The sequence below is a fragment of the Gymnoscopelus braueri genome (genome assembly GCF_963280865.1).
Source record: "Gymnoscopelus braueri genome assembly, chromosome: 3".
Classification (NCBI taxonomy): Eukaryota; Metazoa; Chordata; class Actinopteri; order Myctophiformes; family Myctophidae; genus Gymnoscopelus; species Gymnoscopelus braueri.
This window is the reverse complement of record NC_137612.1, coordinates 19878040-19902013: the sequence shown is the minus strand read 5'-3', so window position 1 is coordinate 19902013 and position 23974 is coordinate 19878040. Positions and strand designations below refer to the sequence as shown.

General features: G+C 42.9%; 2 protein-coding genes across 3 annotated transcripts in view; both read left to right on the top strand.

Moving 5' to 3' along the window:
- The window catches only part of LOC308082870 (band 4.1-like protein 1), a 112502-nt gene extending 92495 nt beyond the window's left edge, over positions 1 to 20007 (top strand). The window contains exons 12-20 of one of the 2 annotated variants that reach the window (XM_080424934.1): positions 586 to 860; positions 4419 to 4568; positions 13037 to 13165; positions 14626 to 14703; positions 15246 to 15305; positions 15803 to 15898; positions 16227 to 16307; positions 17823 to 17939; positions 19229 to 20007. In XM_080424934.1, the coding sequence (XP_080281060.1) occupies positions 586 to 860; positions 4419 to 4568; positions 13037 to 13165; positions 14626 to 14703; positions 15246 to 15305; positions 15803 to 15898; positions 16227 to 16307; positions 17823 to 17939; positions 19229 to 19234 (992 nt within the window). In that variant the 3' untranslated portion in view covers positions 19235 to 20007. The remainder of the gene's footprint in view (positions 1 to 585; positions 861 to 4418; positions 4569 to 13036; positions 13166 to 14625; positions 14704 to 15245; positions 15306 to 15802; positions 15899 to 16226; positions 16308 to 17822; positions 17940 to 19228) is intronic. The other variant, XM_080424935.1, reaches the window with a different exon arrangement.
- Positions 6747 to 12533, top strand: LOC308082911 (uncharacterized protein; the record flags this gene model as incomplete). The annotated part of the gene is made up of 4 exons (XM_080424994.1): positions 6747 to 6764; positions 7473 to 8888; positions 10797 to 10847; positions 12135 to 12533. The coding sequence occupies 4 exons, from the start codon at positions 6747 to 6749 to the stop codon at positions 12531 to 12533; spliced, it is 1884 nt and encodes a 627-aa protein (XP_080281120.1).
- Positions 20008 to 23974: the final 3967 nt, after the last annotated feature.

Below are 23974 nucleotides of genomic sequence, written 5' to 3'. Positions count from 1 at the left end.
TCAAGGTTTCTTTATTTTACATTTTCACATACAGGTCAATAACAAAAAGCATACAAAAACGGTGTATGTTATTATAATACAGTGGGGTCAATTTATGGGTCATTAATGTCAGCATCATTCAGTCTCTCTATACATGTTAAAAAAGGTTGCTAGATGGTGTAAAATTTCAGAGCACACCCCCTTGTGGAGTAGCAAAATTTCTCCAAAGTCAAGTGATGCATAATATCATTAACCCATGATTTGAAAGTTGGTGGGAATTTTTCTTTCCATTTAAGCAGTATCAGACGCCTAGCCAAAAGGGATGCAAAGGCTATCATATTCCTTTCTTGGCGACTAAGTTGTACATCATCTCTTTCTTGTGGAACAACTCCAAACACTGCAATAGAAGCAGAAGGTTCTATGGGCACTTCTAACACTTCTGAGAAGGTTTTAAATATTAATTGCCAGAATGTGAATAACTTTGGACAAAACCAGAATGAATAAATAATGGTTTTTGACATGAAAGTGGTTGAAAACCACTGCACTAAGCTATAGCCACGTAGCGAGTGATCCTGACCGGAACGATTCCTTGTGTTAAACCGTCAGAGTTCTCGCGGCCGGTCTCCGCCATGTGTGAGAACCACGACGGCCTGTCCCACCGCAGCGGGAGCGAGCTGCCCCGCCTCCGCAGCCCCTCGGGAGATGATGAGCAGGAGACGGAGCTGGAGCCCAGTCTGGACCAGGACGAGGACGACCAGGACCCAGAGCTGCCCTCGGAGATGGAGCGAGATAATGTGCACGAGGAAGAGGACGAGGAGGAGGAGGAGGAGGAGGAGGCAGAGGACGGAGAAGCAACCCCCAGCAAAAAGAAGGAAATCAAGGTATACGGCACGCTAGTGTCCCTGATTGGTCTGAAGTCTAAACTGTACACCGCAAAATCCTCAATGATAATTAAAAAATGGAGGAGAAGATAAAAACATCCACACACATCCGTTTTTAAGCTCCAAAAACATACTTTTATTTACTGGCGCAACGTTTCGACCCTTTTAGGTCTTCATCAGGCAAATCTGATCTGAATTGATTTTCCTGATGAAGACCTAAAAGGGTCGAATTTATGGATTTATGGATGACCAATTGAGCGTTCTGCTTGTGGCTGCTCAGTTGGCCATCATTGCTGTTCTTAAATTAGCCTGGAAATTGACAAATCTGCCAGTGCAAATGTAATCACATTTGTGTATTGGTCTGGCGACGCCAGGCTAGTTCTTTAGCAACCACCTCTAGTTTAACCCAATTTATATTTCTTTGGCTATTCAAAAATAGCAGATATACAAGCTCATAGTGCGGCACCGAGTGCCCGTGGACAAATAGATATAATTTTAGCAAAGATTTGTGTTAAAAATTTTCCCTTAAAAAAAAAAATATATATATATTAAAAGATTTCCCCCAAAAAATTACGATTTTTCAAAAGAATAGCAGATCTACAAGCTCGTAATGAGCTTGGATATCTTCTATTTTTTAATAGCCAAAGTATACAGTTATGGTTTAAGTGGTTACACAGATGCGTTTCCAGTTTTAATGGGATAAGCTGAATTTTGTAAAAGTGACCAAATGTGCTGTAGTGAAAAGAGTCACACTATAGGATAGAGAGAGGTTTCTGTCAGCTGTAAGGCAGCTCCCAGCTGTTCACAGTGGCAGACGCGGGAACTGCAGGCGCACTGATGCAAAAGGGATGCAGTGTAAGCCTCTGAGATTTCGCTGAGACTTACAATGTCTCTCAGTGTTGTAAATCTGCTGTGGCTTTGGTGGGTTTAGCATCGCTAACTAACCTTCCCCGCTCATTGGCTTTCCCAGACTTAAATGCTTATATTTGCTATTTGCTGCTAACTCTCACTAACCACTTGATAATATTTAACCGTTTAACTGTTAACCGCCTGTGGAGCCATGTGTATGCCAGTGTTAATTTCGTTGACTAAAACTATGACGAAAAATGTCGACTGCCTTTTTTCACTGACGAAAACTAAATAAAAACTAAGCTATGATGACTAAAACTAAGACTAAATATATTGACAATTTCGTCAACAAATAAAAACTAACTAACTGTGGAGAAGAGATCCAGTAGAACTAAAAGACCATTTATTTTATGTTGGTTGCACTCGGTGTTGTGCTCTGAAAATAACCGATCTACAAGCGCGACGCGTTTTGAGCATGCAACCAAGTGTAAAATCAGCCATTACGACGCCATCAAGGCCCGACAAAATATTTTTTTGTCGACAAAATCAACTACAGTATAGATTAAAACGTATCAGATGACAAAAATTTTACTAAAACTAAATGAGCATTTATTCAAAAATCTATGACTAAAACTAAATAAAAATTTGCTGTCAAAATGAACACTGGTGTATGCATGTCCACTGTGCTTGCCTGTCACTAACATGCGTTTTTTTCTTTAACTCTTTGCTGGCCACAAGGAGGAGGCTGGGTCACCAGTTGACAGTAAACAGGAGGTATTTGGTGTCTGCCTGGGGGGCCTACTGTCTATCTGTCTGTCTTATCAGTCTGCTTCGTTGTCTGCTCGTCTCTCAGTCAGTCCAGCCATTTGTCTGTCTTGTCAGCCTGTCCCTGTAGAGTGTGTTATTCCATCCTCCAGCGTGTTGATTACGATGTTGTGTAATTGTCGTTATCGCTGTTATCGTTGCGGCGAATCCAAAATGAGCATCCATGCATCATAATAAGTGTGCAACGGCCTCATTGAGGCATCGACTGGATGACAGCGAAGAAAGGCATTGATCGAAAAAGCCACATTTTGTTTTAGACACAAGGCCCAAGCTGCTTGACAGCAGATCACACAGACTAGGGCTGGTCAATGAACAAAATCATATGTCACGATAATATATATATTATTAATGAATAAATGGCAGTGCTCATACGTTGTGAGCATGTTGTTTTGCTATTTCCGAAAATCGTTGACAGTATTTAAATGCTTAAATGCTTAAAACCAGGAAAAGACAACAATGATACTACTTATCAGGATATTAGGATCCCAGACGATATCTAGTCTCCTATCACGATATCGATATACTAACCAGCCCTATCACAAACAACATCTTATGGTCACTCACGTTGCACTGCTTCAGACTGACTGATGATGGGTGCAATGACGCCGTTGTAGTGTTTCTACTTCCACATGCCGTGTGCTGAGAACCTGCGTTGGTTTGACAGTCAATTTCCTGCCTGCCTGTCTTCTCCTCCTTTGACTGACAAGCTCCCTCTCTGTCTCCGCATCTTGCCTGATGTGTTCCTATACCCACTGACCCCACAACGCCCCCCCCCCCCGCCCCCCACCCAAAATCCCCTCCATCTCTCATTCCTGTCATCTTCTCCTGCCCCAACTCTGCCCCAGCTGTCTCAGTTGGACCAGGAGACCACCCCTCGACACAAACAGGAGGTACAGCCTGCTGTGTTCAGCCTCAGTCTGTGCTCTGTGACCTGTGCCGCGGTTCATCTTTTACCACGCTCCACCGTAGTCTTTTTTACAGTGTTAATTAAAAAAAGTACCACTTTGCTTGTGTTCTGTGTGAGGCACACGTCTACTAGCTGCATGTTTAGACGTTTATTGTAATATAATGTCGTAACATTTTTACAACGGCACCTGGCAGCTGGAACTGCAGAACATTTGATTGCCTTCGCGGACTTTATTGCAGAATGTTGTTTATTGGAAGGTTTTGGCAAGTCTCCAATGAAATGCTTATATCTCTATTGATGACGCAACACTGGAATGTATGTAAGCAAAGATGGACGTTGATATTCGAGTGCCTTTTTATACTGTCGCTCGTCTTAACATAACATATTTTTTATGTGCCTCTGAGTGTAAATTAGGTGTACAGCACTAATCATGCAGGTACTTCACTACTGAAGTACCGTCACTACTGTGAAATGCAGTGAATGATCAGACCGGCAAAAAAACTTATCATTAAAGCTCAGAAATGAGAAGTAATGGCTAGATGAATAGCCCTTGTTGCTATTCATTTGCTACATTAGTTGTGAATATATTCATAATTATATTTTTCTTGTATTTCAGTGTGATCAATAGCATCCGAAATGTAATTTAGCAGAGAACAGCGATGCAGTCACAACTGCCAAAACACCACAGAGATCCACATAACTGAATCATCTTTGAGAAAAAAAACACTGGTGTGAAATTAGTTGTGAATCATCTCCATCTTGTTATGCATATTTTTGCTATGTAATGTTGATCACCGTCCACTCAGCATATCAAATCACAATATGATTTAATTGTGATGTGTCCCTGTGATTGCTGCAGTGGAAAATTACATAAAGGTATTGCTAAAATATACCCCCATCCTCTCTCTTTCTCTCTCTCTCTCTCTCTCTCTCTCTCTCTTCTCTGTTGCTGTCCTTCTGTGCTATCCGTCCTCTAGTTTTTGGACAAGTCGGAGGATGTCTTACTGAAGCACCAGGCCAGTATCAATGAGTTGAAGAGAGCCCTGAGGGAGCCAAACAGCAAGCTGACGACCCGTGAAAAGTGTCTGTCAGAGACCTCCCCGAGCGGCACGCCCGAGAAGAAGGCAGTGAGTGGGGGGGGGGGGGGCAGGGGGGGGGTTCCACTAGGGGTTCCACTCTGGTCAATATCCCAGATCTCAAGCAAACTCTGATGTTTGACATTCCTTAAAACGGACATTGATATTCCAGTCGTTGCTGGTGCCCTCATGAATTCCTCTCTCTTGCTGCTGGAGGTTAAGGCAGGACACCCCGAGCGACCAGACAATACTTTGCTCTCTCTGTTTTTGCATGCTTTTACTTTTGTCTTTGAATAATTCAAGCCTGAAGATGTACTGGTACGATAGAAAACAGAAGAGCAAATTCCATATTGGGAGGCTAGTTACAGTTAGAAACGGTTGCCCCTGTCAAGGGGCAATAGATAAAAGATAACACTTTTTATCTCCACTGTGAAGATATTGCTGTGAGATAGAGATCACAAGAACAAATAGAGCAGCGATTTGGAGGTTCATTTAATCCAACGGTTAGAAGTTGAAAGCAACAGGGTTTCAAGGCCCTCTGACAGTTTCCGACACCCGCATGAAAGATAACGAACAGGTTTTGTGACGATCAGACAGACGCTCGTTTACTTGCAAAGCCATCACCCCCTACTGTTCTATTTCAAAACATTTTTTGGGGATGTTTTAACAGCTTAATTAAACATATCCACCTAGTTTGGTGATGTTGGTACAAACCCAAGTCCAAACCCAATGCTACTGTACACTCGTATACCTGTATGTGGGATGTACTGTAACCATCAAATCCCATTGCACGTGTTTGTAATGATTGGATAAACTATTTTTAATTTAGTATGTTATGCCATGCCCATTTCTTTACAGGTGTAGCGCACCCTAGTGGTCAATTTCAATTAAACTTAGTGTATGTTTTACTGTAGGTAGCCTACTTAAGTAGACATACCCTGCGAGTTTTTTGATGATTGGTCCAACAGTTATTAACTTTGGTCTATGCATGTGCTGATCTTCAAACTAAATAAGCTATCAACAAACTGTACAGTATGTCAGTTTTGATGGAACTTTGTTCCAATGTTGATCCACAACCTATGGCTTATAGGAACAGATGTCAAAAATGTTTTTTTCCCAAACATTCAAAATAGCAGAACATCATGTCAGATGGACTTAAGTTCTTGAGGCAAATTAGTAAATTGAGGATATATGGATGACTGTATAATAGCAGGTTTGTGTAATTTGGGTAATATTTGTTGTGCAAGTAATGGACACAATGCCCAGTCATTGGTGAAAAAAATCTCATATCTCTACCATTTACCATCTCACGAAAATGTTCAAAAATGCAGCAGAAGGGGAAGAACAAATTTAATCAGGTTCAGACTGTCGGGCTTGAACCCTTAAAATGTCTGGCGTACAAGTGAATAATGGCGACATTATCTCAAGGGGTGCTTGAAGATGACTGACAGGTGCATCTCACAGGGAATCAACTCAAATAGATTAGATTCCACGATGTCTTTTGAGATTCACTGAATTTTGGACACTTGAGAGATGATTGTCTGTGCTCTCCATTTTCCAAGAGTGCCTAAGTGAGATAGGCTCACTTTGTACTGGATCACATAAAAAAGCTCCCAGAGCTTAGATCGATTTCTTTTGTGGCCGTTAAAGGTATCGAGGATGAAGATTGTAGCCTTCAGATAGTGTACTCCCATTCTTTAATTGGTTCAGTCACTTCTGTTGCATCTAACTTTGTTGATAGACAGTCTCTCGTCCTGCAACGAGAGCAATCAGGTCATGCTCTCCGCAGAATGTCAAACATGTCAAACATTGCCTGCAGCAAAATATGCCATGTTTTATGATCCAAAGGTGGTTATGGCATTATTCTGTTGAAGGGCTGAAGGTGGGAGCTTTGGAAAAAAAAAAAAAAAAAAAAAAAAAAAAAAAAAAAATCTCACTGCCCTTGAGGAGTTATGTCTCACCGAAATTCGGGGGAAAAAAATAGCCCTTTGATGTGGGTGCAGAAGGGATTATATTTGCATTGCAAATATCTACTAATTTGGTTTGACGGATCTGGCAGGTGTATACAGGTGGAGTGCATGCAAGCTGGCATGCACTCATAAAGTCATTTTATTAGCACTTTATTTCTGCGTGACTCATTCAGTTTCAGTTGATTTGGTATTTACCCTGTTAAATATTCTGTTGCATGAAATGGCATTTAACACTCCTTGGAATACTCGAATGACCAGAATGACAAAACCAACTGACGTACTGCCTTTTCAACTGGAAAAGAAACGTCACCACGCAGCGACACTTTTGTCAGTTGAAATCACGTCTTTTTTGTTACGCGACATTGCCATTTGATTGAGTGTAATCAGCCGAAAGAGTCAGGTCCCTAACGGCTACTCTCCCCTCTTTTCTTCTACTCTCTCTTCTGCCCCGTCCTTTGCCCCCCCTCGCCTGCCAGCTGGTTGGCCCAGCAGGGGGGAAGGACCCTGTTAACTGCCTGTCGGTTGAGGGTTTCATCCAGAAGACTGTGGTGACTTCCCCTGAGGTTGCACATTTCCTTCTGTCTCTCTGTCTCTCTCTTTTTTTTTCATGAAATAAAGTAGCAGTGGTTCTCAAAGTTTTTAATGTCAAGGACCTCCATAACTCTAGAGTTACAGACCTGTAAGGGTCCATTTGGAACTCCCTTAAGAACCCTGAAGGTCCCTGGACCCCACTTTGAGAACCACTTTGAGCATACTTATTATTATGCTTTGATTGAATGTACTGCATACGATATTTCATTTATATCCAAACCTAAGCATGTATGTATTTGTTTTTTTTCTCCTTTCCTTTTTTTCCTCTTTTTTTTGTTTTTTTTTACTTAGATTCATTTAGATGATATATTATAAATTACATTATGGTGATTTAATTGTTTGTAGTTGTGCTGCTTTGGATTGTCTAACGGTGTTAATCTATATCAACATGTAGGGCTCTGAGGAGTGGGTACTGATTGACAAACAAGTCGTTTATGAACAAGACCATGACTGGAAGGCAGATGAGAAAAACAAAGCTCTCACCTCCCCCCCATTAGTGGAAGATTCCTCTTGGGAGACAAAGAAAGTAGTGGAGAAAGAGACGGACGTTACGAAGATACATATCGAGGTAACGGGGGAGGACGACGAGCAGGAAATGAAACGCCACACCGATGATTTTCCATCGCCTCCATCAAAGGAAGTACAGGAGTGTCCTGAACCTTGGCCCACGAACAAAAGCCGTTTCTTGGTTCAATTATCTGAGACGGGTGGCTCTCCAGGTAAACTGTGTCAGGCCTTTGACCTTGAGGCGCGCGATGACGTGGCACCGGACCCACGGCAGGCAAAGGAACACAAGCCCTCCCACAAGCAAAGGAGAAAGAAGAGGCCACAGAGTTTGAACCTAGGAAAGTCTGCGGAGTTCATCTATGAGAAAGAAGGTGATCTTTCAAACGGCGAGGAGAACGAGGGCTCGGACTGGGAGGACAGCTCGGAAAAGACGTCGAATTCGGAAAGTCATACCGAGCCGTCTCCGGAGGTGACCACGAAGGATGACCAGAAGACAGACGAGGATCAGATAGTCAGGGCACATACAGACAAAGAGAGAGACGATGTGTCAACAGCAGAGTGCAAAGACGTTTCCACTCAGGGAACAGGCATGGCAAAGAGCAAAGAATGTCAAGAGGGTTCGGCAGATGTAAACGTAGGCTCAGTGAATGGCCCTGGGAAGGCAGGACACGGTGATTCAATAGCAGAGGGTAAAGAGGAGTACATTATCAACCCACACATAAGAGGGAGGAGCCTAATTGACAACAAGGAGCTAGCGGAGGTCAAACTCAGACAGATCAGGACACACGAGCGAAGGGTCAGCAGCTCCGGGGCCGAGGATATGGAGAGTGTTATGGGAGACAAGGTTCAGAGGAGGTCCTTTCACAGACTATCAGGCAGCAGCTGCCAATCAGAAATCACCCGAATCGTTCCTCTCAAGCCGGAGAGGTCAAAGAGCGTAGCGTGCAAAGAAGACCGGGACAGGCCAGGTCAGGAGGAGCTGATGCGCGGCATGAGGAGGGAATACCGCTGGTCAGTGGGCTCTCCGGAGGGCACCTCAGACCTTCACTGGGCCGACGTCTCCAGCTTCCACCCGACATTAGCCGCGGATCTGGAGGCTAGAACAGAAGCCGACTGTTTTCATTTCGCCGGGGGGCCCGCAGAGAGCCCGTCATTCGCTTCAAAGGCCACCGCTCTTCCCAAAATGGCTCCACCGGCGCCTCCAGTTAAAACGCAGAAGGCCAGGCAGTCTGGACTCATACTGCGGAACAGCCGAAATGCCAGTAGGGAGCCTGGCATGGATGCAGCCAAGAAGAGACACTCGGTAACTGCTTGGCATCTGCTCTATTCAGTCATTGGAACTAAAGCATCGCATGAGCTTCAGACAGACTCGCACACCATTTTTCTTCTTTTTTCTCCATTTCCAGTGACTTGAAAATACATACTACCTAGACATGTTTATGAAGAGGGGGTGGAGTGTCACTTTATGTGACAGTTCTTTTGGCTCCATTTGCCTGGTGAAGTCAGTAATGAGTAATGCATTTTCGACCCTCCCTCTGCCTTCATACATAACTGCATCACAACATCTGGGAAATGTGTTAAAAAAAACGCACTGCTGGCTGTGAACAAATCTGCTCAAAAACAAAGCACAGAACAGATCACGCTTCAATCATGCTTTACTGTAGCTTTCGTTTGGTTCTCTTCCCCGCTCTCTCCCCTCTTAAGCCGCTCGTTTCCTTCCAACTCGTGTTCTCTGTCAGAAAGCGTTGTAAGGAAATGAAGGCTCACGTATTATCATTGCTTTGATGATTTTCTTTTCACGACTACAATGCCGTACCCAGACAGAAAATACAGAAATCACTACGACATGAATGACCTGAGCAAAAGGGAGAAAAATGACCTCATCAATCATTTCTGTGAATCATCTCACTCTAACTAATGAGTATGGAACTGATTTGTACCAACATTATGAAACTAAATTGATTAACAGCAATTTAAGGAGATCAGTTCACAAAATGCTGCATAAATGCTCTTAGGTGATGATGATAATTCTTTAATCAGATTTTTAATTGAATGCCGTGCTGCCTTGGCTCCTGTTGACTGAGAACGCACAGCCGCAGCGCAACATCGAACTAACACAGGCTGCAATCACACTTCATTGCCTTTCATTTCACTCTGTGCTGGCATCAGGAGTTCGCATGCAGTGGAATGAAAGGAATCTGAAATGAATTGATTTGACAGCTTTCATCGCTCCCCGCCCTTTCATGTGAGCCACGGACTTGGCTTAAAAAGACATGAGAAGAGGTGTTGCACACTGTAGCTCTCTGTGTATGTGTCCGAATATGGCAGACATCTAGTTGTAGAAAACACAAAGATCACGTGGAGTCATGTATGTATTAGTTCTCATTTTACATCGATATTGTTTTGCCATCTCAACGCAATTGTGTTCAATTCAAGGTCCTAATAATGCAGCACTTTCTAAGTGGCTGTTACTATGCAGAAAAGCTGTTCTGTTATACACACACTGCATGCTCTTTTTGATTTTTTTTTTGCCAAGTCACTGCTATTTCTAACATGGCTTGAGAGCTTGAGACGATGGATTAATTCTTAGCTTCAAGCTCGCCTCTTTTCTGTCTTCCAATGTGTATGAGCTACGATACTATCTTTTCTGCGGAGCTTGGAATTTATGCCTGAACCTGACCAATCCCATCTGGGCCTGACCGAAACCACTGGGCTCATGTTGGGTCAGGAATTTCTTAACCTAAGCTTGGATTTGGTTTGGGCCAATACAAATGCTGTTTAATATGATTTGTTCTATACTGGCAAATAATAATTAGTACATTTCTGCACTACTGGTTACTGGAGGGCTGGTAAGAAGCGGATATGCCTCAATCCTAATTTAGGTTTGAACAGAAATTATTTATGTTCAGGTCAGGGCTTAAATTTTCCAGTCCCAGTCAAGCTCTACCACACTGTGTGTGTGTGTGTGTGTGTGTGTGTGTGTGTGTGTGTGTGTGTGTGTGTGTGTGTGTGTGTGTGTGTGTGTGTGTGTGTGTGTGTGTGTGTGTGTGTGTGTGTGTGTGTGTGTGTGTGTGTGTGTGTGTGTGTGTGTGTGACAGTGTGTGTGACAGTGTGTGCGTGCGTGCGTACATGGTCTCTGTCCAGGGGTGTATTCTGCTTGCATTAACCTCAAGGTGCCCTGTGCTGTGCTTTCCTCTCCTTCCCTCTACAGGAGCCTCTATCTACTCCTGCCATTTATGAAGAGCCATTTGCTGATGTCAAGGTTATTCATTTGCCTTTAAACCCACCCTCATATAATCCCACCTTCACCATCCATCTTCCTCGTATCCATTGTGTACGCACACACGGTTCCACCCGTCTTACTAGATTATCTGTTTCCCTCATAAACTCTGCATGCTGCGTACCTTACTCTATGTGACGGTACCGTTTGCCACTGGTGCATGACTCATCTGCATTAGCCAAGTCTACGTCTTAAGTGAAAAGCTTTTAAATATAAATATAATATATAATAATATAATATAATAATTTTCTGTCAGAAGCTACAGTGAACACTGTCATGTTTTGTTTTCTGAGGGCACTGGTGGCCATGACTGCTTTCCATACGTAACCATAACCAATGAAGATTATTTTACACCATAAATGTACTCGGTTACAGATTACCTGCATGTAATTGTAATCATTAACCCAATTAGTAATGTAATCTGAATACTTTCAGTGACCTGTAGATGCTTAATTTCTCAGCATCTATTTTGGAGTACGTACTGAAGGTCCTTAGATTGTTCTCAGACCTTACAGTACCATTACCTTCCCAATCCTGACCATAACACCCTACACAGTTATTCAGTAGTTATTTTGTTGTATGGCTATGCCACAGTATACAGCATGCATTACGCCAGTGGTGGAAAAAGTACTCAAATGTTTTACTTAAGTAATAGTATCAATACTGCAATGTAGAAGTACTCTGTTACAAGTAAACGTCCGGAATTCAAAATTTACTAGAGTAAAAGTATAAAAGTATTGGTATCAAAATGTACTTAAAGTACCAAAGTAAAAGTACTAAAATGTTTGAAAATAGCAGATCTACAAGCTCACAACGCGTCACGATGCGACGCGTTGTGAGCTTGTAGATCGGCTATTTTCAAATAGCCTAGCTATAAAATAGGGCTAAAGTGGTTAATGTATGTTTTATAATGTAATAATTTATATCTGCAAAGTAACTAGTAACTAAAGTTTTCAAATAATTGTAGTGGAGTAAAAGTACAATATTTGCCTCTGAGATGTAGTGGAGTAAAAGTAAAAAGTATAGACAATTGGAAATACTCCAGTAAAGTAAAAGTACCTCAAGATTGTACTTAAGTACAGTACTTAGTTACTTTACACCACTGCAATACGCCTTTGGTTTTTGGATCTTTTATGAATGGCAATGACGTTCCGCTTTTGACACGTCAGGGCGTCGCTCCCATCTCATCCCATCCTATCTTGCCTGCGGTTACCGTCCGTGTCTGTAACCTTGGCGTGGTGGTTCCCCCTCTTCTGTGCGTAAATCCAGAGGGAGCTCGGGGACAGGAGGCCCCAGCAGCAGGGCTCGGCGGCCTACGAGGAAGACCCGGAGCACGACGCCATGGCTGGCGTGACGAGGGAGAGCCACCTGGGCATCGAGCGCCGGTGCTCCAGCATGACGGTCAGCTCCACGTCCAGCCTGGAGGCCGAGGTGGACTTCACCGTGGTCACGGACCTCTACTCGGGCGGCGAGGAATTGCCCAAGAGCGCGTCGGAGCCGGGAGAGAGACGGGAGCCGCCGCCGCCGCGGCAGCTGGACGTGGGCCGAGAGGACTTTGAGGAGACCTCCAGGTTCTACTCGGCCCGTCTCATGGGCTCGTACCATGACAAGTCTCCCGTAGAGGAGAGGCTTCCCGAGGAGCGCGTGCATCACGAGGTAGACCGATAGGGAACACACAGTAAAACTCATCCCTGCCTCATCATCATCATCATCATCACCACACTGCTTAAAGTGGATCCGCCCCCTGCCTGAGTTGGATTCTATCGCGTAACTTTTTTTCGTTGGACCGTCTTCTGTTTTGTGTGGAAGTGTTTATGTTTTTATTCATGTGCCTTCTCATTTGTATTCCTTTGTTTTGTTTTATAGGTTTCGGTTTATGCATTTCACCTGCAGTTTTTTCCTGTTGTTTCTTGTTATTTCATGTCTGTCTTTTTTGGTTTCCCTGACTTTGCGGCATCATTCACACTTCACAGCATGCGTTTCTGTGTTCAAGCAAAACACAAACAGTATACAGTTCACACAAGTGTTTTGTCAGTTGTAGAGGTTTTAAGGGTAGAATGAGTTGCGAGACTTAAATTGTGCTCCTATTCAGTGCTGGAGACTTCTCTGCACAACGAAGCTCATTTGTGTGCTTTAGTGTCGTCTAACTGTACCTTTTGTGTCCCCTGCAGCCCCCGGTGGCAAAGAAAGACGCCAGTGCCGTGAGCATGGCTCACCTGCTGAAGATGGCCGACACCAAGACGGAGATCCACACCAACGGCTCGGAGGTCCATTCTAACGTCACATATGTCTCCCCACAGGTAAGATAGACCTACCAGTACATCTCTAAGACAGTGGTTCTCAAACTCTTTCATGTCAGGGACCCCCAAATTGACACTTATTAGCCCACGGACCCCCATTTGAAAAGATATGCCAGGGACCCCCATAAGAGAAGTTTTTTTTACGGCTCTAGCAGTGATTCTCAACCATTTTAATTTCAAGGACTCCCAGTTTGACATGCATTAGGCTACGGACCCCCATTTAATGGCATTTCTATCTCTGGGACCCCAATTTATATCGTAAAATCAATGTTAATGTAACTCTGAGAGTGTACATTTGTATACTCTCAGAGTTACAGACCCATAAGGGTCCATTTGGTTCCTAACTATCCATCATTTAGCTGGGGACCCTCTGGAACTCCCTCAAGGACCCCTGGGGGTCCCCGGACCCCACTTTGAGAACCAATGCTCTCTAGGACTTTTCTCCACTAATGAACAAAGCAATTAGTTCTGTTACATTTTCAAGATTGAAGATGGCACTTTATTTAACGCAGTCATTACAGCAGTTGAGAGATACAGTAAGGGTATACAAAGATACATACATGTATACATCCAGGTCCCTGAAGTCATAAGTCATGGTAATCTGACCGTTGTTTGACCATAAAGGTCATTACCTTCATTGTTCTCTTTGTAAGGATGGTACCACCGATCAATAATGTCTATCCAATATCTTTAGAGACATGAGAAGATCGGCTACACAGTTTAGAACAGGGGTGGGCAACTTTTTCATTGGAATCCTGAAAAGTAATTTTTTTTATTTATTTCAAAAGCATTTTGTGACTTTATGAACTGAAATACAAATACATTGGACAAAAAAAAGACAATAGAATTGTAATACTAGTCATTAAGCTACTAATATAGACTGAAGTAATTAAAACGGGTCATGTTTTCATTTTTGGAATTGTAACAGCTGAAATCAATAATATATCAGTATTACGATATTAACCTGCGGGCCGCATTAAGTGAAGGTGGGGGCCGCATGTGGCCCCCGGGCCGCCAGTTGCCCATGTATGGTTTAGAAGTTAGAATTCTAGAGGCTTCTCCCACTGTTCTGGAGCCACTGATGAACACGTGTCCCATATTCTTTGGACCTCACTGACTGAACGGCCACATTCACAGGACTCGAATGACATCATTACGAAGTGATTAAAGTATTGACAGGGAATTAATGAGCATGATGAAAGCGGGTGGGAAATCCATTCATCTCCAGAGGCAAAGATTTTAGCTCAAGCTGCCCCACAGGTGCCTGATTAAAAATTAATTACCGCTGGGCTCGTTGGCCATTCAGCCACTGGCCTGACTGAACAGTGGCAGTGATCTTCAGAGGAGGCCTTTGAAGCGCGAGCTTAGGTCTCTGGTCACATTTTCAAAATACGTCCAAATATGCCACAGTGGCTTTTCTGTGTGTGTGTGTGTGTGTGTGTGTGTGTGTGTGTCTGCAGCAAACAGAGGATGACGTCAACTGTACAGAGACAAAGGTCTCCAGCACTGACATAGCTGCACCAGCAGAGGGAGACATGGTACGTGGCCATGCTGGTTTCTCTGCACAAAGGCATGGCTATGTGTCTGCGCTGTCTGCATGTCAGTGGGATGGGCTGTGAATTTGGACGGCATTAAGCCTGATTCATACTTTGCGGAACGACGGTGTCGCCGGCTGAACATAGACGCATCCGTGACATGTTGTGAGCGTGTAGATCTACAGTGCGACACTGTTGTATGAATCCTGAGTGGTCCATTTTTTTCCCCCTTCAACTCTCAGCATTCAGGTTTTTACACAGAAGTGTAAATCAAAACAGCTAGAGGCTTCATGGAATATATTGCTTTCATTTTATACTCATTCACTATAAAATGTGCATGTGATGCTCCTTAGTTTTTTGACTGACAATTGAGATACAGTATTATGGGTTCCAAATTGCCTTTGCAATGTTGATTTTATGAATTCATAATCATGTATATTTTTCTTCCCTAATGCAGATTATACTTTTCACACAAGTTGTCCTCTTGACTTCATATTACTAAATGGCGAATCTAGACCTGAACCTGAATTCTTGCCTTCTCACAGAACTACGGGATTCTCAGTACGAGGGAGGCATCTGTTACCCTTAAAGAAAATGGCTCTCCTGTAAGTATCCGCGCAGTAGAAATGCATCACACACATTATCAAGGTCCCAGAATGACTCCACCTTTGTGCATCCTTGCTGTCTGTATGTAACATACCGCTAGATAGAGGCTATGAAGACTGTTTATGTCCCCTTTGTCGTCCAGATGTTTATGTTCAAGGCCTTGGCTGATTGAGGCTGACACTGTGATATTTGTCCCTGATACAAAGTCCCTGATGGTGCAATTCAGGCCTGTGTGTGTGTGTGTGTGTGTGTGTGTGTGTGTGTGTGTGTGTGTGTGTGTGTGTGTGTGTGTGTGTGTGTGTGTGTGTGTGTGTGTGTGTGTGTGTGTGTGTGTGTGTGTGTGTGTGTGTGTGGGGGGCATTATGTACTTGTTAGGCCCTTGCTACTGCATTGCTACTACCTCTACAAGGTCTCTTTGCGTGGGCCTCCTGCTATGTTTAATGGCCCTGGAACTGTGCAGATGGAGTGACTCACTCATATAATGACTGTGCTGTAGGTGAAAGCAGGCCACCCGGGCAGAGACTCGGTTGTATCGCCGCTGACCGTCACCGCTGAGAATGTCACCTCAGCAACCACTACTCATGTTACCAAGGTACGTTGTATGTGCTCGTAGGGCTGCTGTCTCCACAGCAGCTTTGTACGTGCAGTATCTTAGCGTGAAACTAGACAACATGATCAACAACGACGACTGGACCAAATTCCCTTGGTGTTGTTGGTGATGAGACTGTATTAAGCAAATGCTGGACGAACAATTAACTAAACTGGCTGTTGTCCATTCAAACAAGCTAGTCATTAACAACCATATTCTCCCACATATGGTTTCTTAATCTGCTCCTAGGGGCTGAAGTGCCATTTGTGGGGGACAGTGGGTTTACTCCTGCTTGTTCCTGACTAGGTTGTGTACTGTATGTGTATTGCAGACTGTGAAAGGAGGCTACTCGGAGACCAGAATTGAGAAGAGGATCATCATTACTGGAGATGATGATGTTGACCAAGATCAGGTAGGGTTCGAACCGTTTAAAGGCGGTATTTCCCCATAATGCAACTGATCTTTACACAGTAAAATCCTGAGTGTTAATTTAACACTTGAGAACCCTATCTTGCACCTGGAGCAAAGTGACGTAAATAAGGACACGCAGGTGTCATTGCTAGTTTCCAACCGACCTACACTAATCTGTGCGCCCATGGGGGCGGGGGCTTAAAAACAGTGTCGTACAGTGAGAAAAGTAAAAAAGTTATTGCGCTTAGACCAGCCCTGAGCTGGTCTTATATCCAGCAGAGGGACAGCGGCGCATATATTTCCTTACAGCGCATTGGGATTAAGATGCATGCCTACGTAGGTGGGTTCACAACGTGCGCACACCGCTTGCAATAAAAACATCCAAATTCAACACAATACTCAAGTAGATGTTATTTTAGCTGTATTGTTTTTTTGTTAAGCCATTTCACAAGCCAGAGGCTATGGCTATTTGGGGGTCCTTGGCGTTGAAACGTTTGGGGACCCTTGTCTTAAATTAATCCTCGCTAACGTTGCCATGGAAGCCTCTACTGTCACTTTCTCTGCAATCCATGCATGTCCACTTGGTCCAATTAGAATGTCTGGTCTGGTCCCTCTTCTAGCCCCAGTGGTCGCAGGACTTCTACAATATTGTCAAGGAAATGTCATCGTTTCACATCATTGACTTTACGTTAAATGTCTCGATGAATTGAATACGCAGGACCTCAATGGAAATAAGCCCTTTGCTTGTTGGGTTATCCTTTTAGCATTCTTTTGTATAAATCTGTGCCAAAAGTATTCAATCAATCAATCAATCAATCAAACGTCTTCTAAAGACCTTGAGAGCACCTCACCTCTGCCCATGACTTCCTACTGAAGATTTTGAATGGAATTGTTGCTTTGGGTTATATTGGGATTAATTAAGAAGATAAGCAGCTCTGTAGTTACCCAAGGCGGTAAGACTTTATATTAAGGTCTGGTCTATAATGTCTATAATCACATTTATAATGCATTATAATATGCATTATAATACACTTATAATGCTTCGTAACGCTTGTTATAAATGTTTATAATTATGCATAACAACGTATAACAAAGACTCTTTAACTAAGTTAAGGTAGTAATAATGTGCTGTTCCACTGAGCTTATAATGCATTATGACCAGCATTTATAACACGTTATAAACGTTGTTATAAGTTGTCATTCATGATTATAAACATTTATAACGAGTGTTATATTACCTTATAAGCACATTATAATGCATTATATACCCGACCTTTAGGTAAAGTGTTACCCACATAACGGCTTGAAAATTCATGGTTGGAATGTTAATGAAAGTAATCAAAGAGTCTGCGTACTGTACTGACTGAGACATGAGTGAGATTTTGCACATTATAGCTTTAGTGTTGATTTTATTTCAGTTTCATTGATTCCATTTCAGTACATCTTCACTATTATGAAGTTTATCATAAAGTATATTACTGTTGGAAGATGTCATGATATTGTCATTTGTCCCCAGGCGCTCGCTATGGCCATCCAAGAGGCCAAGCAGCAGCACCCTGACATGCTGGTGACAAAGGCTGTGGTCATCCGGGAAACAGAGTCACCCACCGAAGAGCAACAAAGGAAATCAGAAGTACGTGAAGCTGAGCGAGCGCACATGCACATTTCACATCACTGTACTGTACATACCTATCAAACATTAGACTCTGAAAAATAAGGATATTTTCTGGTGGGGGTCTGTCTTAGTATTCACTTAGTATTCACTGATTTAGTATTCGCTGACTTAATATTCACTTAGTATTCCTTAACTTATTCAGTGAAGACAAAGAGTGTCTGAGAAGATAATGTTCCAGATAATATTCCTAAAATCAGAACTAGACACACAGGAGATTCAGTAAAGTATAGACGGTAATGAGTTTAATAGGCCTCATTCACAAAGCTCCTCTTAAATTTCTACTTTATTTGAGTGTAGTACTGCTCTTAAGTAAAGACCAACATTGGATTCATGAAAGAGTGTACAGCCTTGATTTGTGCGCATCACAGGTGTATCAGATGATGAATCCCACCTAGTTAGTAAATCAATTAACAACATTTGCGTTGTTCCACACCCGTTTCACACCATAAAAGGCATGCATTGAATAGGAACAAGGATAGGAAAGCACTCCATAGTACGACGTCGCTCATCAAAAAGAACACATTTACAAGCTGACAACACTTCGCACCACAGCTATTCAGCTTGTAGATGTGGTGTATTTGGCAAGTGAATCCCTTAACCCATTGAGACCTGAGACCGATTCAAAAAAAAAAAATTGAAAAAAATGTAGAAAATATTTTTTCACGATTTCACGAAAAATAGCAGATCTACAAGCTCTATGAGCTTGTAGATCTGCTATTTTTGAAGAGCCAAAGAAATCTAAAATGACACAGATGCGTTCCTGGTCTTAATGGGTTAAAAAATAATAATAATAAATGAATAATATTTTAATATCCTCAAAAAAATAAGGCAGAGTACCTCAGTTTATTGTGCAAGTAAAAGACACTTAGCTGCAAATATCATGTATTAAATGCGTGGGAATGGAGTATATTCACAGTCACACAATCAATGTATGCCTATTTGTGACTTCACAGTCAGTCACAGTCATATAAAGTGGTAGTGCCAACGTAATGGCCCGTGTCGCTAAGACTGACGTGGTGACAGGGCATAGCGCCTGTTCAGTGCGTGTTCGCGCCTTGTCAGCAGCGCGTTCAGCAGCCTGGCGGCCCGGGCTGTGGAAGCTGTTCCTTAGTCATTTTGTTTGTCTGTTAATACAGCGGTATCGTGATCAGATTGTCCCCCAAGGAAACTTAACAAGTAGATGTTGTAGTATAATACGGTCTGTATTCTGACTCAGAGCTGCATGCTGTTATGTGTCTCATTTGCAGTCTTGATTGCTCATGGTGGCTCCTGGCATGGAGGACGACAGGAGAAAAGGACTCCCGCTGTCTGTCTTGTCTCCTGCAGTATGCCACTAAACCCCTTATCAGAAGACTTCTGTCCCCACTGTGTGTATACACACACACACACACCGCCGCAACAACAACAGACTCCGTTTCTCTGTCTCTCCTTGACAATGTAGTGGACTTGCACTCCCCGAACTCCCTTTAGCCAGAACCAACTGTGACGCGGCCTCCGAAAACCACCCAGCCCCCTCGTCCTCCTCTCAGCACCACCCAACCACCACCCCCCCCCCCATCCTGCTGTCTCCGTTGGAACTGAAACATTTTGCTTCTTTGGGCGACTTACTGGGTTTGGTCTGTGGAGGAGCCCGACCAAAATGGAGCTGATACAGTGTTAGAATCACCCCCTGTTGTCATAGTTTTCTTCTTTAGGTTACAGGATGGAAGAAATCTCATTTTGATTTGACAGACTACAAGGCTTTTTTTTTGTGTTTGCCTGAGTTGAATTCAGTCGATCACATCGCCAGAAACGTACACACACCTCTCCACGGTCACCACACACACATACTGTACCTTCCCAACACACACACACACACACACACGCACACACACACACACACACACACACACACACACACACACACTCACACACACACACACACACACACACACACACACACAGATTAGTAATACTACGGAACGCCAACGCCCTGCCCCCAACAAATAACAAATAGCTTTCTATAATAATCACCATGGCAATGCCTGCGCTGATGCCATGAGGGTGGAGGAGGAGGAGGAGGAGGAGGAGGGTGGGCCGGTGGGGGGTGAAGGGCTGGGAAGGAGGCTGTACAGGCGGAGGAGGGGTGAGGGCCGAGCGCCAGGCTTTGATGCTTGTCGTCGCCTCTGGTGTGACATCAGTATAATCAAACAGCTGTCTTATTAGCTTTTTACATTTTTAACAATTATAGAGGTTCTAATTTATGTCCAGTGTTTGCTTGTTTATCAAATATGTATAATATTAGATGATTATAATCTCGTGCATGATTTCGAAAAAGATACATAACTTAGCCGAGGGAATGAAACATCCGATGTAGACGCATACACGACTAAAATCCTTGAGAAGTGCTGAGGGCAGAAGACAACGTGTGATACATTACACACACCTGTGAGAGTTGATGGACTACACTGCTGGTGAACACAAGGACAGATCTTTTCTGCTCCGGAAGGACAGAACAGTTTTGGACTCAGCTCAGTCTCCTCTCACGCTTATCTCCTTTTTTTTTGTGTGAAGCTGTCATCATCCTAAATAAAATGCTGTTATTTTTTGGCACTGTTGAGACTTTCAAGAGGAAGTTTATAATGTTTTATCTAATAAGTTACAGAAATTTGAGGACACTTCCCCCCCACTAACTCTTTCTTACTTGATTCCCCCCCTACGTTATTCCTATGATCTTGGGTATATTCAATCCTAGATGTGTGAACATGAACAGGGCTTTTCTATTCTGGGCTATTCTGAACAGGTCTCTTCTATTCTAAATCGTTACAGGACGTATAGCAAAAGTAGCTGATCCACAAGCTCATGACACGCTGTGAGCGTGCAATATGACCAGTGTTGCCAGGTCTGCTTATTATAATTTTCCCCCAAGATTTTATCTTGCGATGCGACGCGTTGTGAGCTTGTAGATCTGCTATTTTCAAATAGCTGATGTATAGGTTTAAAGTGCTCATGTGGCCCATAGTCGCTTCTTTTGGGCTGGTTTTCCTAGACCTGGTTGCTTGTTTCTCTCGCAGAATCTGGCAACACTGAATATGACATGGCCAAATAGAGACGCCAGGTTTAAATTGGTTTAATGACCAGGAGGACCCTAGGTAAGCTACTGTAAGTGAATATCAAAAGGAAACGTCTGTGCTCTGCTCATGTTAGTAGCTGTCTTTTGTGGCATTCACTGGCTTCGACTGCGTTTCACACAGGGCAATAAATAAACATTCCTGTTGCTTATTACAGTATAATTATTGTATTATTATCTTTATTATTATTAAGGCTTAATATTAAGGATTATAGAAGTCAATATGTCAGCTAGTGATGTCATCAAGAGAATTCGAGAATGTTTTGTTGAGTAACGTATCCAGAGGGCATGTCTTGGGATATGCGTGGAGTTTCTGGCCTTAAGGAAGTTGAAAAGGTGCTCTTTTGGGTTTGAAATGTCAAATTAAATCTTCCATGGACTGTTAATGGAACAGATCCAGAGCTATCTCGTGATGATCTGACAGTGTGGAGTCTTCAGCTTTGGAGGGTGATTGATTATCCAAGATCATATGAAATTAAACATGAATTCTGTTTTCTGTTTGGACTTTCTCTTTAAGTTATGTGTATGAGTTTGTATTTTTATTTATATAGGAGTGGAGAATGTGAGCCCTGTGCACCCCCCCTCCCCACAGACAAAGCCAGGACATAGTGACGTGTTACGACCCTTTCCCTACGCAAAACCGAAATATTATCATTATCCGCGATAACCTTTTAATACTCTTAATACTATGCATTGTTCATTCTAAGTATGAAACCGTCCAATGGAGCCTGAATCATGTTTTCCCTGTTGCTCTCATTGTCGATTTTGTGCTGATCGTTCAATCAAAGCAGTGAACTGGACTGCTTGTGAAATTGGCAATAAGCCCACCGGCAAATCCCCTTATCTGTCCTCTAGAAGGAGAAAACTGTGAATTCCTGTTCATAACTAAATCTTACTAAATAAACATTGCGATACATGAAGGAGCTCTGCCGCACTTGTGACCTATGGCTTTGTCCCCCTTGTTGTCTAAACTGTTACTACCTGTATGGTGGGACATTTTGGGGAAAATTGACGACCTGCTGTTTTGTTATATCTCTGTGGGATTCCCTTGTAATACTTTATTTTATTATTTTTTATTATATCTGGTCATGTGACACTGGATTGATGTGAAGGCACTTGCAAGCAGTATAATAGGCCTACTGCTGAGAGAAAACCCAATGGCCGCTTTATGATGTACCGTAATATTGGACACAAGTCTCACTAAAGATAAATACTGATCTGCTGTAGGCATTGGGAGAGAATTTGCCATGTGTAGGTGATTGTGGTGAGTTGAAAGGTGCAAAGTTTGTGCTGTACATAAACATCCATACTGTTTTTTTTTTGTATCTTGTAAACTATGTAGAAAACAGTACAAATAGCAAGAGTGGAGGTGTGGTTGAAGTGTACTTCACTGGAGGGTCAAAGCATAAGTTAAACCATGAGGAAAATAGTGCAATAGAAATGTCATGTGAATGGGTGCCTTACTTTTGGAGTCACTGTAATAGGGGACCATTATGACACACTGATGTTTATTTCTGTGAGGGGCATCTTCTAGAAATGACCAGCCCTCCAAGTCCAAGGTGACACTATATGCTGTCCAGAGCAGTGGTTCTCAAAGTGAGGTCTGTGAGGCTGTTCCAGGGGGTCCCCAGCAAAATGAGTTATTAATTAATATAGCATCAAAATCAGTTTAATCACTTTAACCCTATATACTGTACATTGACTGTTTGAAAATGGCCGATCTACAAGCTCGGAATGCGTCGCATTGCAACATGTTGTGAGCTTGTAGATCTGCTAATTTCAAAACATCTTTGGAATATTTTTGTAACATTTGAGCCCTGGCACAAAATATTTTCTGGTGGGGGGGGGGGCAAGTTAATTTGGGGGTCCTTGACATGGAATACGTTTGAGAACCACTGGTCCAGAGTTTCTGTCCTGTAGATAGCAACAGAGACATTGGGAGCAGGACTTTGAACTGTAGTCTTTGGCAGTGCCAAGAAGAAAAACATTTACATTGGCCCCACTAATCTAGCACCAAGCGTATTTAGCATATGGATCTGGGATAGTTTTTTTTTTAGAGACTCCACTGGATATCCTCCAACTTCACTTCTCCACAGCCTTTTGCTCTACATTCCCCTATGCTTAGTGGTGTGTATTTGCCGTGTTTGCATTCAGTCTAAATGGATAAAACATACATGCATAAATAAATGTCTCAGTATGATAAAGATTCTGCCTCTGATTTTGAAAGTGTTCATCACGTGACCGAGAATGGAGAGCAAACATTATGGGGGAAACAAACAAAAAAAGTTTGGGAATCTTCTTTGCAATCAATTTGAATTGAAAGCATGAAGATTCGTGGGTGCTAAAGGGAGATCAATTTGTATTGTGTTGCTGCCATCTGCTGGTGCGTGGAGACGCTGCAGTAACACCAAATTATTTGTGGGCTTTTACCACCATCTAGTGGATTCAGCGTGAATATGTTATCATTATCCTAGCCTATGTTTCCACTGTCAGCAAGATTTGGGTAGCCTACTATAACATCACCTCTCTATCTTTATCTTTTTTGAGTGGTGCCAGCCACTCCTACACTTGACCGTGTGTGTGGGTCTGTCCGTCCGTCCGTCCGTTTGAGCACGGCCTCAACAGCTGCAGCTGATTGCAACACAAGGATGCAACCAGTTACACTAATTCAAAGGCACCACTCTCTTCTTTTTCTCCTACTGTTCTCTATCGTATATTAAACAATAGAACTGAATTACAACATTCCAGACAGCAAATGAACAAACTAGAAGTTTGGCTCGGTGGGGCTTCTTGTCTTGCTTGTTACTCCTCCTGGCTTTAATTGTGGCATTGTAACGGTAATAGTTGTGTGGATTCCTTTTAGGCTGAACAGCGGGGCTCTTGA